This window comes from Erinaceus europaeus, chromosome 18, assembly GCF_950295315.1.
Source record: "Erinaceus europaeus chromosome 18, mEriEur2.1, whole genome shotgun sequence".
Taxonomy (NCBI): domain Eukaryota; kingdom Metazoa; phylum Chordata; class Mammalia; order Eulipotyphla; family Erinaceidae; genus Erinaceus; species Erinaceus europaeus.
The window spans coordinates 61,796,572-61,809,543 of NC_080179.1; the positions used below are offsets into that span (position 1 = coordinate 61,796,572).

General features: G+C 35.9%; 1 protein-coding gene across 2 annotated transcripts in view; it reads left to right on the forward strand.

Annotated features, from left to right (window-relative positions):
• Positions 1–12,972, forward strand: part of KYNU (kynureninase) — a 126,244-nt gene that overhangs the window by 52,665 nt on the left and 60,607 nt on the right. For both annotated transcript variants that reach the window (XM_007539668.3, XM_016184899.2), the window contains exons 6-8: positions 2,239–2,310; positions 3,773–3,847; positions 6,530–6,676. In XM_007539668.3, the coding sequence (XP_007539730.2) occupies positions 2,239–2,310; positions 3,773–3,847; positions 6,530–6,676 (294 nt within the window). The remainder of the gene's footprint in view (positions 1–2,238; positions 2,311–3,772; positions 3,848–6,529; positions 6,677–12,972) is intronic.

The window sequence follows — 12,972 nt, forward strand, 5'->3', positions numbered from 1 at the left end:
CCTCTTTGATTTACAATTCCATTTGTTTGGATCTTGTCCCTTTTTGTGTGTGTGTGTGAGTCTGGCTAAAGGTTTGTCAATTTTGTTTACTCTTTCAAAGAACCAACATTTACTTTCGTTGATCTTTTGTATGGCTTTCTTACTTTCAATGTTATTTATTTCTGTCCTAACTTTAGTTATTTCTGTCCTTCTGGTTGCTTTAAGGTTCCTTTGTTCTTCTCCTAGGTCTTTAAGGTGCACTCTCCTAGGTGTGATCAGGTTGTTTATTTGTGCTTTTTCTTGTTTCCTAATATGTGCTAGTATGGCTATGAACTTCCCTCTCAGTACTGCCTTAACTGTGTCCCAAATATTTTGATAGCTTGTACCTTCATTTTCATTGAAATCTCAAAACATTTTGATTTCTTTGTTAATTTCCTCTTTGACCCAGTAGTTGTTAAGTAGCATGCTGTTGAGTTTCCAAATTTTGGGACTTTCACTAATTTTTTGTTTATTGTTTTGTGTTAATTTAACTCTACTGTAGCCTAAGAAAATGGTTGGGATGATTTCAATGCTCTTGAAGTTGCTGACACTGTCTTTGTGGCCTAATATATAGTCTATCCTTGAGAATGAGCCATGTGGACTTGAATAGAATGTGTATTCCAGTTTCTTGGGGTGAATGACTCTAATGTCCAATAGTTCTAGTTCATCTCTCTCTTCATTTAGCTCCCTTGGTTCTTTATTGATTTTCTGCCTGGATGATCTGTCAAGTTGAGAGAGTGGGGTGTTAAAGTCCCCTACTATTACTGTTAATATATTGCTATAACTCTTTCAGTAGATGTTTGATGTATTTAGATGGCTTCTCATTGGGTGCATAGATATTAATAATTGTTAAGTTATCTTGATTGACTGATTCTCTGAGCATTAAGTAATGTCCATCCCTATCTTATTTTAAAGTCTATCATGTCATATATGAGAATAGCTATCCCTGCCCCTTTTTGTGGTCCATTGGCTTGTATGATAGTTTTCTATCCTTTCACTTTGAGTCTGTGTTTGTCTTGTTGAGTTATGTGGGATGCCTGCAGACGGCATATGTGTTATGTTTTCTGATCCATCTTCCTACCCTGTACCTTTTATTAGGTGAATTCAGGCCATTGGCATTTATCAGTATTATAGATTGTAATTTTTAATGCCATTGTTGTAGTTTTAAGAGTGTTCTGATATATATGGCATATTTATGGTGATCTGATTATTTATAGGAGACCTCCTTGTGCATTATAATACATGTACTCAGCCAGTTGCACCACTATCCAGCCCCTTAAGAGTTATTTGATCATTTAATTTTAGGAGAAAAAAACATGCAAGAAAGAGCAAGTGAGTGGAGATGAGAGAGGGAGAGAGTAAGAGAGATACAGAGCAACATTCAGCTCTAACATATAATAATATAGCAGTGCCAGGAATTGAACCATGGACTTATGAGACCGGAGATATGTGTATCCCTGCTCAAATGCTGATCTCTTAGGACTTAAATGACATCTTTTAATTCACATACCCTCAGGTTAAACTCCTAGCTCAGCACCTGTTTGACTTTGGTTCTTTTGTTTGTTTTCTAAACATTAATTTGCTCTCTGCTAAGTGAGAATAATTAGAACCCCTTCATAGATATGCAAAGCATAAAATATGAAAATTACTTTAATAACCTGGCCAATCATTTTTACTATTAATTCTGTTAGTATCTATTCACCAGTTACTGCAGGGAAACAGAGAATGACTCCTTTGAAGTGAGTAACTTCTCTTTGGTACCTCTAGAATTGGTCATTGTTTCATGCTAAGACTAAGATAATTTCAATTGATCCTAAAGTAGTAAAGTAGTGAAGAAATTATATATGAAATCAAATTAACATTGAAAGATAATACAAATAATATAATTTAATCTTATAGCAAAGAAATTACCACTAAATACACTGGGAAGATACATTTTCAATTAAAATTTAAGTAATGTGTGAGGATTTGTTTTTATCTGATTCACATTTTCTCCTGAGTTTTCTCTTCCATTGATAAACTTAATGAGCCCATATCTTCTTCCTCTCTATAATCTCTGTCTACAAGGCTAATTGGGAAAGGTACCGTAGCACATATTTTGATGTATAATTAAATAATACCTTTAAAATGATGGAGATTATGGGAGAAAGTGTGGAATTAAATTAATAAGTGTGTAAAGTATGCATTAATGATCTTTTCAATAAATTTATTTCATTGCAGTTATCATTTTTTAAGCCTACACCAAAGCGATACAAAATTCTTCTTGAAGCCAAAGCCTTCCCTTCAGATCATGTAAGTATTCTTCAAATTATATTATTTATACATTTTCTAAAAGAGCATATCATTTGTCTGACTTGAGTATTTGTTATTCACTAGTCTTTTTCCAAGTGACTTTACTACAAAAAGGTCTGTTAAGTGCTTTTGATTTAGGCATTTCATATAGATTGCATTTTATTTCTATTGTTCAAGTAAAACGTATTGAGGGAAGACAAGATTGAATAGGAACATTGATTTACTAGTCTTTTAAAAGATATCGAATAAACTGCTGGTCTAAATCAAACACAGTTTTACATGTTTTATTAATTTTTATTGTTTTATTTTATGAAATAAAATTTATGCATACCTAGTGGTTAACCCTTTGGTTTTAAGATTAAGAATACAAGCCTGTATTTGTTCATTTGTTGTCCTAGAATCCTAAGCATAATTATTTGCACTTATTGAAAAATAGATTTGTAGAAATATACAATTGAAAAATACTAACATTGAAAAATAAATGATTACCTTCTTCACCATGGTTCAATGTTATCAAAAATTTAATTAACATGAAACTTGATTATTAGAGACTCAGACACAGATGAACGCATACTGAATATTTCAGTTTTTGTGTTAGAAAAACAATTTCTATCTTTATATAAGTGTTGTTATATTGCAGTAATTTTAGTCTAGGATTTATAATTTTAAACATTTAGTTATGTCCAAGTTAATGCTCATATGTTACTAAAAGGATCAATACTCTAATATCCAGGGTGGGGGGTTATCTTAATGATCTCTTTTTTCCATTTGTATCTTTCACTCTCAATAAAGTAAACTTCTTGAATCATATTCCTTTTACTATATAATTCTTTTTGCAGTAGACCAGCCTGTGTTTTATGTTCAAGTACAGTAAGTTCATAGTACACGTCTGCATTATTTAATGTGTAAATTCTGTTCCTTCCTTAAAGTAAGTGACTTAACATCTTACTGTTAAGCATCATAACTTCTGAAGTCTAGATGACTTCTCTCTTTTTTTTTAAATAAATATTTATTTCCTTTTGTTGCCCTTGTTTTTTTGTTGTAGTTATTATTATTATTGATATTGTTGTTGGATAGGACAGAGAGAAATGGAGAGAGGAGGGGAAGACAGAGAGGAGGAGGAGAGAAAGACACCTGCAGAACTGCTTCAACACCTGTGAAGCGACCCCCCTGCAGGTGGGGAGCCAGGGGCTCAAAACCGGATCCTTAAGCCCGTCCTTGCGTTTTGCGCCACGTGAGCTTAACCTGCTTCGCTACCGCCCGCCGCCCGACTTCTCTCTTTCTATACTATTTAGTGCTCAAATTTCTGCATGTAAATTATTAGACATTTTTAACCTCAGTCTTGAATTTAATATAGTAATCTGTTTTTTATTGTTATGCTGTCATTTTCTCCCCAGTGTTGTTTATTTCAATGTACATTTGTGCATCGAACTTGGCCTAATACATCATCCTTCTTTTTCAGTATGCAATTGAGTCACAGCTCCAACTTCATGGACTTGATGTTGAGAAGAGTATGCTGCTTATAAAGCCAAGAGAGGTACAGGAGATACATCTATAAGTATTCATTGTGTTTCTATTTAGCATTGATTTTCCTTCATTTTGTTTAATTTTATTATCCACATTATCTTTTTAGCTTTTGAAATTAGACAAATCATTGGGTGTATAATTAATTACAGCACACTTGTTTATAAATGTGTGTGGTTTTTCAGTTTCCCGTAGCAGGTGTCTGCGACACCCTCTTGTGCCTGGCTCCTATTTAGGACTCCAGCTTACTCTTCCCCCAGGACCTCTATTCTTTCCCTTCCCCAGAATCCTTTGCTTTGGTGCAATGTACCATCGCTAGTCCAAGTGTCATATATTTGTTTATTTTTCTTTGGATTGCCACCAGGATTGCGGCTGAGGCTCAGTGCTGGGGACTACCAATCCACCACTCTCAGAAGCCTGCTTTTCTTTTTCTTAGTCTTTTTTTTTCTTCCTCTTTCTTCTCCTTTCCCTTTTTCTTTTCATCTTCCCTTTTGCTTTTTGCTTTATTTCTACTATACTTGATAAGACAATGAGACATGGAGAGGGGGAGGAAGGGAGATAGAGAGGGAGAAAGTCAGAGAAAACCTGCAGACCTGCTTCACTTTTCATAAAGCATTCCCACTGCAGGTGGGGAGTGAGGGTTTGAATCCGGGTCTGTGTACATAGTAGCAATGTGTGTGCTTAACCCAGCGTGCCACCTTCTGGCTCCTGCCAGCTTTCATTTTAATGAAATTGTCAAGAAAGTATAAAAGACCTATGTATTTGTTACTGTTAAGATTATTTTAATTTAAAATAAAGTAGTTCAAATGTATGATTCCTCTACACCCACTCATGGGCTTGTGGAAAGCAAAGTAAACTTTTGTTTCTATTGTTACTACTAGAAGTTGCCATTTTCTTCAAGGTATGGGAATGAGTGGCAAATTTGAGTTTCAATTTGAAAGGTTATTGTCTGTGAATGCTGTTAAAACTGTATCAAAACAAGTGCTATTTGTTGAAATGGAATGATGCATATTTTACGTATTCTCATAAGATGAAATATGTTATAATATTTCCTTTTTTATGGACTACATTATAGAAAGAGATTGGGGTTCATGGAAAAATACGGAGTTTTACAGTTTTTTACAGAGAATCCCAGAACCACTAACCTGCTGGATTTGTAACTTTGAGAAAGTTATTCAGTTTCCCTAATTTTTTTTTATATTTAAGCCTGTAATAAAGAAAGTGAATATCATATTTAACTATACATTCAAAATCTAAAATCCTGTGTATTTTTAATATTTATTTCCTTTTGTTGCCCTTGTTGATTTATTGTTGTAGTTATTATTGTTGTTGTTATTGATGTCATCGTTGTTGGATAGGACAGAGAGAAGTGGAGAGAGGAGAGGAAGATAGAGGGGGAGGAAAAGATAGACGCCTGCAGACCTGCTTCACCGCCTGTGAAGCGACTCCCCTGCAGGCAGGGAGCCTGGGGCTCGAACTGGAATCCTTATGCCAGTCCTTGCACTTTGCGCCTCATGTGTTTAACCCGCTGCACTACCGCCCAACTCCCAGTCCTGTGTATTTTTAATAGAACATACTAAGCTTAAGTTGTATAGACTTTGATATATAAACTCCTCAACTACTATAATTTGGCAGTAGGAAATTTACAGAGAATAAATATTTTGCTTTATATATGATGCTTTCAGGCTATAATGACAATGTATTATTAACAATGATAATAATTATTAAATATCATCAGTATCGGTATTATTGTCAGTGAGTCAAAGTTTGTGCATGCGTTATTTCACCTCTCTAGGAACGGTTTTCATTCAGATAGGGAGACAGAGAGAGACAGAATGAGAGAGAGAGGTCACAGCATTAGAGCTACCCTCTACCTCCCAGTATCAAGGCACTCACACATGGTACAGGGCTCAAATCTGCACTGTGCTCATAACAAGACAGGCAGCTTGCCTGATAAACTATTCCTTCAATTCTGAACAATTATTTCCATCAAGTTGAGATACTATGAAAAACATTAAAATCTGCTCTATTCACTTATATTAGTTGACATGCAATACATTAATAAGTTTTTACAGTTGTGGGGGATTTATTACATGTCATATGTATATATTAATTTTCACTCAAGATTAATTAAGCCCCTTATGTACCACAGATTTTAATTTTAAAATAAAATAGCATGCTATAGAATCAGACTGAATGATAATTTCAAGAACACTGTTTGCATAACTAGATGACAGAAGGAAGAAAGGCAGGCAGGCAGGAAGGAAGGAAGGAAAAAAGGAAGGAAGGAAGGAAGGAAGGAAGGAGAGAAAGAAAGAAAATATCCCTTCACTGAAACATGAATTTTATTTTGACTTAATGATAATTCTTTAAAGAAATGAACTGTTTATCTGTTAAGCATTTAACAGATTAAAGGATTAATTGAAAAGCTGAAAGTCAATCAAATATACAAGGAATTGCAAATATCTTCACTTAATAAATCTCTTAATATTGTATTATTTCCTAATATTAAAACATTACCTATTCAGATATCTCACATTGCAAAATTTGTGAATATTATTAATCTGAAAAAAGACATTATATTTGATATTTTTGTGGTCTGGAAAAGCTCAGGGTGGATTTTAGGCTTGATGAAATAAAGTGACAAATTTATTATTGTGGATATGAGATTACTTTGTGTCTTACTTGACATTAGGGGGAAGGAACCTTGAGAACAGAGGATATCCTTGAAGTGATTGAGAAGGAAGGAGACTCAATTGCAGTGATCCTGTTCAGTGGGCTGCAATTTTATACTGGTCAGCTCTTTAACATCCCTGCTATCACAAAAGCTGGACAAGCAAAGGTATGCACATTTCATCCTTACCATGTCACTCCAGACACCACTTTTCTGAGGAATACTGCCTGCAATTCCTGCACTTCTAATGAAATATCTATATATATTTCTAATGATATATATATATATATATATATATATATATATATATATATATATATATATATATCTTAAATACACACACATACTCACACACACACACACAATGGAACACTACTGAGCTGTTAAAAACAATGAACTTACCTTCCTGACTTCATTCTGGATGAAGGCTGAAGGAATCATATTCAATGTGAAAGAGAAGAGGAATTTGGGATGATCTCACTCATTAGCGTAATTTTAGAAACAAAAACAGAAAAGGGGGTGGGTAGTGGCACACCTGGTTGAGCGCTAATAGTACAGTGCACAAGGATCTGGATTCGAGCCCCCCGCTCCCCACCTGCAGGGGGAAAGCTTTGCAAGTGGTGAAGCAGGGCTGCAGGTGTCTCTCTGTCTCTCTCCATCTGTATCTCCCTCTCCCCTCTTTAGTTTTCTGGCTTTTTCTACCCAATAAATACATAAAGATAATAAAAAATAAAATAAAAATAAACAGAGAAAGGAAACACAGACGTCAAACTTAGACTAGCAGTGTATTGCATCAAAGCAAAGGACTCTGGGGAAGGAGGACAGGATAAGAACATTTGGGATCCTGGTGCATGCTGATGTCAGATAACGTAAGTTGGGAGTGAGATTGTGTTTTAAACACCTATCATGAGAAGGTAACAATTGTACTCACGTGCCAACCATAGGATTATAAGCCATTCATCTTCCAATTAAAAAAAAATCTTGGGGCCCAAAGAAGGCAAGATACAGAATTAAATTATATCAGTATATTGAGGTTTAGACTTTACTAAGGAAATCATTTTCTTCCTAAATTTTTAAAAATTACTATACAACCCAAAAGGCGATACTTCAGTATATCATTAAGTCACATTAATTAATATTTTGCAATTATGTCTCTCTATATAACTGTTTCTTAAAAATGCTTTTAGAATATGTTTCCCATAGAGTAAATTAAAGGAGTAATATTCAACAGTTAAAATTTACACTTAAAATTCTTAAGTAACATTTCTATTTGATTCAGTACTTGTCATGTATTCAAAAGGTGACAGTGAAGTTTTATTCTGAACATTAATAACTTATGGGATTAATATATGTGTAAGGTCTAGTTAAGATATTCAGTTATTGAAGCTAATGAATGGAACTAATGAAAAGAAATTTAGCACCGTGATCAGCAGTCTCTAAGAATTTCCAACCATGACTTCCAACTGATTTGATGGATAACAGTGAAAGTGGTGCATTACAAAAGATATAAAGATAATGTCTTCTCAATTTAGGGACTTAATGTTAAGTACCAAAATAAAGAGAATGCAACAAAGAATCATATTTTGAAATGTTATGTAAGTAATCAGCAGTCTCTTACCCTTTTAGTGTACATGCATGTCTCATTAACCTTCAGAAATGGGCAGCAGAAAGAGGGAAAAGAAAGACCATGAGTTTTGGCATTACTCATTTGAGGATCAAAACTGGGCTTATTCTCTCAATTATTGTATGATCTTGGGCAAGTTGCATGGATTTTTAGTTCTCTGTTTTCAAAATTATTTCCTTTGTATGATAATCTACTTTATAAATTTGGTGTGACAATGGAGAATGTAAAACAGTGACTTGATCATATGCATTCAACTGTTAAGTGATGGTTTCCTACTTCTGCCTATAAATAGGGATTGTTAAAAAGAAAATTTGAGAGAAAAGGGAGATATAGAGAGGGAAAGGGAGAGGAAGAAGGGGAGGGAGAGGAAGAGGAGAAAGGGGAGAATAAGAGAGAAAGAGAGAGAGGAAGAAGAGAAGGAAGAAAGAGAGGGAGAGAGAGGAGGTAGGGGGAGGAGAAAGGGAGAGGGAGAGAGAGAAGAGAGGGGGAGGGAAGAGAGGAAGAGAGAGAGAGAGAGAGAGAACTGCTTCACTGTGCATGAAGCTTCTCCCCTCAGGTGGTGGCAAGAGGCTTGAACTCAAATTGTACACTATAACATACATGCTCATACATGTGCCACCACCTGGCCCTAAATAAATATGAATTTGTAGAAAGTTTATTATTGTGACCTTGGAGGTGGCACAGTAAGGAAAGCATTGGGTACTTAAAGATGAGGTCACTAGTTCAATCTTCCGTATTACATTTGCCAGAATGGTGCTCTGGGGCTCTTACTCTCTCACGCTTTCATTAACAAAGAAATTTTTAAGTGTCGTTTTCCTAATAAAAAGAAAATTATTTTTTGCTTAGTTATTATGAATAATTTTGTTTCTTAAATATCTTCATCAATAAAACAATTTTTCTCAGAATTCTGTACATTTTCATTCACTTAAAAAAAAATGAAGTGCCTACCAAATAAAATTCCCATGGAGTTCTCAGGCCATTCAAGCAAGGGAGAAAAGAATAGTACATCTAAATGTAACTTCACAGAAGTCTATGGGAGTGCAATGGTGAAATGAGTGACTTAGATTTAAATTTTATCAAAATGATCTTAACAGTCATTTTATCCTCACTAGACACATTTTCTTTTTTTTAAAGATGCTTTCTTTTTTTTAATATTTATTTATTTAATATTTATTTATTTATTCCTTTTTGTTGCCCTAGTTGTTTTATTGTTGTAGTTATTATTGTTGTCATCGTTGTTGGATAGGACAGAGAGAAATGGAGAGAGGAGAGGAAGACAGAGAGAGGGAGAGAAAGATAGACACCTACAGACCTGCTTCACCGCCTGTGAAGCGATGCCCCTGTAGGTGGGGAGCCAGGGGCTTGAACCGGGATCCTTAGCCAGTCCTTGCGCTTTGTGCCACGTGCACTTAACCCGCTGTGCTACCGCCTGACTCCCTCACTAGACACATTTTCTTATTCCAATTGACATTGAGAAAAGTTCCTTAAAATGTAGATGTTCATGACTCTCTTGGGTGGGTTATGAAATAAAACTAAAGAGAGAGAAGGAGAGAGAAAATTAAAGGTGTCAGTCAAGAAAGCTGTACAAAGTTTGGATATATATATATATAACCAAAATAACAGAGAAGGAGTTCCCATAAATAAACTGCTAGAATCAAAGTGCATCTGTGTTAAAGCCAAAAGGATGCTGAGATGAAGTCTTGTCAGTAGCGGTTTTGATTGTTTCCATAAATCAGCCTCCACTACCCAATGAAAGTAAACAATGTTCTTATGCATGAAAGTATTTAAACTCAACTCTGTTTTGCTAGTTTGCTTTATTTTTGGCTCTGGAGACTGTGGCACATGTAATTCTACCATCCTCGTGCTAATTTTTACGCTATATGAGACCCCAAATTTAATCCATAGCATCTTATAGAGAGACAAAGAAAACTAAGGAGAGAGGGGAAGACAAAGAAAGAATCTGCTGTACTGTTTCACCAGACAGTACTTCCTTTGTGATGCTTCCCTGTATTTCCAGGTCTCAAAGCTCAAGGTTGGTCTCAAACCAACTGAGTTCTCTTGAGTTAGTCTTTACCCTTTCCAGTCAGTCATTCCATAGTTCAAGTAACATTCATTTTGTTACTACTATTATCTCTGGGACTTCACCATTCCATGCTAACTTTCTCAGATAGAAACAGACAAGAGGCAGAGAGGGGAAAACATCACAACAATGAGACTTTTGCCAGGCACCCTCCCAGATAAACTGTATTGCAGACCCTTATTTTAATAATCCTGATTCCAAAATATGGGTTTCAGCTGACAAAACATACATCCTAATGTGAATTAGCTGGAAAAAAAAATAGGGATTTCTTTCTCTCTTTATTTGACACTGAAATTTCAAGATTGAAGGCTGCTGAGATCCACTTAGCAGATGAGCCATGTCCAAGTGCCATCTTCAGGCTTCTCTTAGATTTTTTTCTCAGGCTTCTCACATTGCAATCATGAAACAGTTGTCCCAAATCCAGATATGACAATTCTATTTAAGGCAGAGGGAAATAGTAGTGCAAATTCATCTGTCCCTTTTATACAAAGTGCAAAATCCTTCCCAGAAATATCTAGCATATTTTTCCTTATGATTCATTGTCTTCTGAAGGAGCATCTTAAAAAGAGCATGGCAGAGGAGTCGGGCGGTAGCGCAGTGGGTTAAGCGCATGTGGCGCAAAGCGCAAGGACTGGTGTAAGGATCCCAGTTCGAGCCCCCGGCTCCCCACCTGCAGGGGAGTCGCTTCACAGGCGGTGAAGCAGGTCTGTAGGTGTCTGTCTTTCTCTCCCCCTCTCTGTCTTCCCCTCCTCTCTCCATTTCTCTCTGTCTTATCCAACAACAACGACATCAGTAACAACAAAAATAATAACTACAACAATGAAACAATAAGGGCAACAAAAGAGACTAAATAAATAAATACAACAAAAATAAAAAAATAAAAAAAAAATTTAAAAAGAGCATGGCTAAATATATATTTAACCTTAGTAACTCTATAATAGAGAGGGGCCCAGAAGAAGAAGCTGGGAATAGGGTTTGGATTATCTAATTTATAATAATTCCTGTATTTTCCAAATATACCTTCATGGGTTATCATAGCTTCTAATATTTTTTTTTTTGCCTCCTGGGTTATTGCTGGGACTGACTGGGTGCCTATACCCTGAATCCACTGCTCCTGGAGGCTAATTTTTTTTCCCTTTTGTTGCCCTTGTTTTTTTTATTGTTGCTATGGTTATTATTGTTGTTTTATTGTTGTTGTTGCTGAATAGAACAGAGAGAAGTCAAGAAAAGAAGGGAAGACAGAGGGAGAGAAAGATAGACATCTGCAGACCTGCTTCACCACCTGTGAAGCAGTCCCCCTGCAGGTGGGGGATCCAGGGCTCAAACCAGGATCCTTAAGCCGGTCCTTACTCTCTGTGCTACTGCCTGACCCCTGCAATTTTTTTTTCTTTCAACCATTCTCCTTAATTTTCCTTTTCTTCTTTCTTCCCTTCCTTTCTTTTTCTTCTTGTCTTCATTTCATTTGACAAAAACTTAAAAATGTAGAGAAATATGAAAATAAGGTTTTTAAATTTATTTTTTATTAAAAAAGGATAAATTAACAAATCCATAGGGTAGGAGGGGTACAACTCCACACAATTCCCACCACCCAATTTCCATATCGCACCCCCTCCCCCGATAGCTTTCCCATTCTCTATCCCTCTGGGAGCATGGACCCAGGGCCGTTGTGGGTTGCAGAAGGTGGGAGGTCTGGCTTCTGTAATTGCTTCCCCGCTGAACATGGACGTTGACTGGTCGGTCCATACTCCCAGTCTGCCTCTCTCTCTTTCCCTAGTAGGGTGGGTCTCTGGGGAAGCAGAGCTCTAGGGGACATTGGTGGGGTCTTCAGTCTAGGGAAGCCTGGCCGGCATCCTGATGGCATCTGGAACCTGGTGGCTGAAAAGAGAGTTAACATACAAAGCCAAACAAATTGCCACTGATTTTTGTACATTGATTTTGTAGCCTGATACCTTGCTATATTGCCTAGTAACTTCCAGTAGTTTTCTGCTGGATTCTTTAGGTTTTTCTATGTATAATATCATATCATCTGCAAATAGTGAGAGCTTGACTTCCCTTCCAATCTGTATTCCTTTGATTTCTTTAATGAAATAAGCAGATAGTAAAGACAAAGCCAGACTTGGTCTTGAACTCAAATCTCTCTAGCCATTTCCAGTACAGTTTGACTTCTCTAAGTTACTTAAAGAATAGAGATAGGCTAGAGAGAGAAGGGTGAATATGGGATGATCACACTCATAGACATAAGTGGAGAAATAAGAACTGAAAGGGGAAACACAGAGCAGAACTTGGACTGGGTTGGTGAATTGTACCAAAGTAAAAGACTCTTGAGGGGGTGGTTCTGGTCTTGGTCCATGATGGCAAACGAGGACCTATGCAGGGAGTTAGTGTTTTGCAGAAGGATGATAAGTTTTACACATATACCAACAACTGTATTTATTACTGACTTTAAACCATTAATTCCCCCAATAATGAAAAAGAAACAGAGATAATAACATAATAAAATAATAAAAACATTTTGTACTTAGTAAGTACTAGGAAAAACATTAGCAATAGTTAATGTATCACAAAGCAGAAAAATGAACAAAGGGCCCATTATAAAAGAAAAAAGGATACATTACAGTTAATCATCAAATAAATCTAGTGTTCAACACTCAAATGTACACATTAAGATTACAAATTGATCCATCTAGCTTCATGGAAATTCAAAATTCTTCTTAAATACAATCTTGACATTCATGTAAGAGACAAATAATTTATCAAATC